Source organism: Charadrius vociferus, unplaced genomic scaffold (genome assembly GCF_000708025.1).
Source record: "Charadrius vociferus isolate BGI_N301 unplaced genomic scaffold, ASM70802v2 scaffold266, whole genome shotgun sequence".
Classification (NCBI taxonomy): domain Eukaryota; kingdom Metazoa; phylum Chordata; class Aves; order Charadriiformes; family Charadriidae; genus Charadrius; species Charadrius vociferus.
The window spans coordinates 1,117,606-1,122,498 of NW_009649114.1; the positions used below are offsets into that span (position 1 = coordinate 1,117,606).

Below are 4,893 nucleotides of genomic sequence, written 5' to 3' on the forward strand. Positions count from 1 at the left end.
CACGTTGCCCCACTGGTTTGCTCCAAGGTCTGTCGCTGGCCTCTATCATCTATCACCATGCAGATAAATAGCCTTTATCGCCTGGCATCTATCGCCATGCAGATAAATAGCATTTCTGGTGAGAGCTCCCGTCTCCTTCCCCAGCTGAGCACGCCAAGTTTCATCCGTCAGAGTCCAGCACGTACCAGGCGATAGGGACCCCCTTCTCCATCCAGTATGGGACCGGCAGTTTGACGGGGGTCATCGGATCTGACCAAGTAGTTGTGAGTCATCTTTGGTTTCTCCTGCTCTGGACAATGTGGCTGGGACTTGCCTACAGACTGAGCATCACCATCGAGCCTCCTCCTCCCCGCAGGTCGAGGGCCTCACCGTGAGCAACCAGCAGTTTGCCGAGAGCGTCAGCGAGCCAGGAAAAGCCTTCCTGGACGCCGAGTTTGATGGGATCCTGGGGCTGGCTTACCCCTCCCTGGCTGTGGATGGGGTCACCCCCGTCTTCGACAACATGATGGCACAAAATCTGGTGGAGCTGCCCATGTTCTCGGTCTATATGAGCACGTATGGACATGTCTTTGCTGCAGACTGTTGCTTAAAATCAGTCATTGTTTTTAGAGGGGGGCTGCTAGAATAAGGGTGTTCTATGGAGACAGTAAAGGGGTTTTTTGGTACCATGCTGAGCATCACAGACCTGAGGCCCTACAGGAATAAAGTGAATCACCCTAAGCATTTGTGGGAAGACAGTGTGTATAAATCCACCCATTTAAAATGCAATGCACAAAGTAAAAGGGAGAAAATCCCTCACATCTTCTCCTCCTCCTTCCAGGAACCCCGAATCCTCCCTGGGAGGAGAGCTGCTCTTTGGTGGCTTTGACCCCTCCCGCTTCACGGGGACCCTGAACTGGGTGCCAGTCACCCAACAAGGGTACTGGCAGATCCAGCTGGACAAGTGAGTGGTGCTGGGCAGGGAGGGAAAGGCTGGGCTGGGGCAGGGGAGCAGGACAAGACCCTCCTGGTCCTCTCTTTCCTCCTCCTCCAGCATCCAGCTGGGTGGGACAGTGGCTTTCTGCGTGAACGGCTGCCAGGCCATCGTGGACACCGGGACGTCGCTCATCACGGGTCCCACCAAGGATATAAAAGAATTGCAGAGCTCTATTGGTGCCACGCCAGTGGACGGAGAGGTGAGATGAAGGGTGGGGAGAGGAGGGGGCAAAGCCCCGGGACCCCCACCCCGCCGGGAGGGACGTCCCGTGGAGTGGCGCCGCTGAGCTGCCCGGCTGTTTCGCAGTACGCCGTGGAGTGCAGCAACCTCAACGTGATGCCTGACGTGACCTTCACCATCAACGGGCTCCCCTACACGCTCAGCGCCCAGGCCTACACCCTCATGGTACGGCTGCAGCTCCACCGGCTCCACTGCCCCCGATTCCCATCCGCTGGGTTGGAAAAGCGGCTCCGGGGACAAAGGTGGCCCAGAGCCACCCTGGGAGCTGAGCCGCATGTCCCGGCAGGTGACGAGCCCCACTGCTTCGTGCATGGGGCCTGCAGATGCATCAGGCTCTCAGGTTCATCCCCACCTTTGCACTTCTCCTTCCGCAGGAGTCCAGCGACGGCATGACCTTCTGCACCAGCGGCTTCCAGGGGATGGACATCGCCCCCCCCGCCGGACCCCTCTGGATTTTGGGCGATGTTTTCATCCGTCGGTTTTACTCCGTCTTTGACCGTGGAAATAACAGGGTGGGGTTGGCCCCCGCCGTCCCTTAGGGCTGCAGCGCCCCGCGGGGCAGGAGGGGAACGGAGCCACCGGGCTGCTGCCCTCGGGCAGGGCAGGGGACTTCACTTCGTCAGTGTCCCTGGCGGGGATGAAGACACCTGGGGACCACGGCCGAAGAGCCCAGCAGAGGTTTGGTCCAAGCCAGGAAGCTGTTTCGTAAAGAATACAAAAATGTCTTGAGCAGCTCTGTGATCTGCTTCGCAGGTTCTATTTTTTTTTTAAACACGGGTCAATAAAAGCTTTAATAAAACAAAACCTGCCATGCTCCTGTTGATTAGCACAGCAGCAACCCTGCAGAGCTTGGCTGGGATGCACCCGAGTATTAAATCCTCCTTCCCTGGACACTGCCCTCCTCCTCGGCGAGGTAAAAGCCTCGGGGCACCCACGGCACTGCCAGGGCTGGATGCTCGGCGCTACCGGAGCCTTGGTGGTGCAGGAGACGCTGGATCTGGCAGGTCGGCCTCCGTGGTCCTTAGCTGTGATTTCCACCCGGGCAGAAGGGGACACAGCCCATGTCCAGCAGAAAGTCCCCGGAGGCGGCTGTGGGCATCCCGGAGCTCCCCGCCGAGCCCCAGGCGATGGCTGCGGGCAGGGACTGGGGGGGCAGCGAGTTCCCCGGGAAAACGTGTCGCTTCAGCAGCCTGAGCTGATGCTGGGAACCGAGAAGGTGACAAGGAGAGTGGGGAGACCCTGGGGCTCTTTCTGTGCCACAAAACTCCCGGGAAAAAAAAAAAATATGGTGATTTCCAGTGAATTTTGCTTTGATCCCCCAGGCACTTGCAAAAACAACGTGGTTGTGGTTTCACAGTCTGGGGGGTCCAGGGGGCTGCGGGGGGCTGCGGGGGGCTGCAGGGCTCCCCGTGAGTCACTGCAGCGCATGGGACTTGCTGACAGCGCAAAGGCTGTGGGAGAAAGCGTGAGCAATCGTGGCTCAGGCATGATGCATCCCGAGACACGCATGGAAGGCGGTGAGAAAGGGAAGCACCGGGGAGGGTTATTTTTACCCGGCCGGGGCCGGGCTTCACGGCCACTGAGTCTTTCCCAAATCAGAGCAAACTTCAGGGTTGGGTCTGAGAGCGCTGGAAAATTCAGATCTGGTTGTAAACTTTGCGGCTCAGCCTTGTCATTTGCAATAAAAGAAAATATCTGCCTTACTCAGAAATATTGATTGTGCCACTGACCAACATATGGTTTCTGTAACCGGTTCCCGTATTGACTTCACCCCAGCTGCGCTTTCCCCAGGCACGGCGCAGATAAGGTGCGGGGCCGCTGGACAAAGGTCTCCTCTCCCTCTTCCAGCTTAACTCTTAGCACACCAAGGTGCTGCTGGGCACCTGCCCATCACCGTGGCCTCAGGCACTGGGGGAGCATCCAGCCTCCCCAGCATGACGAGGGACTGCCTGGTGTCCCTGAACACTGGCCCAGCCTGGACTTGACCAGGACTGCCCTGGTGCCGTGTGCTCTTGGGATCCCAGAGCATCCCACGGCCTCTCAGAGAGTCTCGGGGGGTCCTTTCCAGCCCTCCTCCCCCTGCACGAGGGATGCTCCAGCAAATACTGAGCATCCCAAAAGGGGGCAACTGGGCTCCTGCTGTCCCCTGGGCAGCAGAGGTGGCCGCAGGGAACAGTTTAGTCACTTGGATGCCTTTTGCTTTCTTCTGCTTCCCTCCCGCTCACCGCCCTGCGAGCCATGCCGCAGGGAACACCCTGTCCTCTGCTTGTCCACACCAGCTTTTCCTCTGGACGTGGCAGTCCCCAGTGTGTTTCGTTGTCTCCTAGCTGCGAGATCTTCCTCATAGTCACAGGGCACAAAACCCACGTTTTTTTCCTCAGAATTGCTGACTTGGTGAAGCAATCAGGACAGGGTTGTAGCTGCGGTTGCAGGAGCTGCTGAGCAACGTCTTGGCTGTCACCTCCTCTACACCACTGCTCCCGCTGCCTTCACCCAGGGCGAAGCTCACGGGGCTGCAGCAGGAGCAGTAAGGAGAGCGGGAGCTTTGGGAAAATCCCTTTTCTTGTGAAATCAAACAAAAGCCGGAGCCGGCGCTGAGCCCGGGCTGGACACGTCGATGGGTACGGCCCCTCCTGCCCAAAAGCAGAAGTAACTGCAGCCACTGGCTGTACCAACGCAACCGCAAAGCGCATCTCCACCGGCATGGAGAGGCATTGATCATCTGACTGTGTGAGCAACCTCTGTCCCACCAGGCTTGGAGGGACACGCGGAGAGGAATGAGGGCAGAAGTAGTCAGGGGAGAGTGTGAGGTTGGACAATGAAGTCTCACTGCAAGGGCAAAAGTGAAGCAGCACGACAGAAATTGGCTGAAAATAGAGATTAAGAGAGAACGCCTCCGGGGAAAAATCAGCCTTTTCCCCACCACCGGTGAGAACTGGCTCAGGTGCTTTTCCTGCCTCATCCCAGCTCCTCCCTGTGCTTGCCCCGTGGCGAGGAAAAAACAGATTTTTCTGGCCAGACAGGTCCCAAAATTACACCTGGGAAAGAGGAGGAGGGTTTGTCCTGCTGAGTGCAGCGATCTTCCCTGAGTTCCTAGAAGGGACGTCTACAGGGAAAAAAATAAATCTACAAAAATGAGGGCAACCAGTGGGAAAGCAAAAGCCGGTGGCCTCGGAGGGATCCCGCGCCCGGGGACGCGGGGGGACCAATGGTCGTTGCTGTTTGGGATGAGGGCGCCAGGAGGGTTCACAGATAGGGGGGACGACCTGTTCCCAGTGCAACCCTGAAATCCTATTGACTGCTGGGCATAGGCTCTGCCTACGCAGCCACGGGCAAGTGGGTTTTCCCATGCCAAAGAGCCACGGCCACTAGCCTGATGCTCAGAGAGATGGCCAAAGGCTTCCTCGGATTCTCCATGGCAGCAGCTGAGATCCCCAAAATCCCACTTGCCTGCCGAAAGCATCCTTCTCCAGGAGACGCCACCGGCTCTGGTTACTGGGGGTCCCATCCTGACGTGGTCCCCTCCTTTTGGGGTGCTCGTGGGATGCTGGCGTTGGCTGTGGGTGCTGGGTGGGAGCCCCTAAGGACTGGAGGTTGCAGGGATGCGGCAGGGTGTACCAAAGGGCTGCAAAAGCTCCTGCTTCCCACCCTGCTCCACCCTGCACCCCACACAGGGA

General features: G+C 58.3%; 1 protein-coding gene across 1 annotated transcript in view; it reads left to right on the plus strand.

Annotated features, from left to right (window-relative positions):
* Positions 1-1,755, plus strand: part of CTSE (cathepsin E) — a 7,600-nt gene extending 5,845 nt beyond the window's left edge. Inside the window, exons 5-10 of the mRNA XM_009888280.1 lie at positions 145-263; positions 356-555; positions 821-943; positions 1,034-1,175; positions 1,283-1,381; positions 1,591-1,755. Coding sequence (XP_009886582.1) covers positions 145-263; positions 356-555; positions 821-943; positions 1,034-1,175; positions 1,283-1,381; positions 1,591-1,755 — 848 coding nt within the window. The remainder of the gene's footprint in view (positions 1-144; positions 264-355; positions 556-820; positions 944-1,033; positions 1,176-1,282; positions 1,382-1,590) is intronic.
* The last annotated feature ends 3,138 nt before the right edge of the window (positions 1,756-4,893 follow it).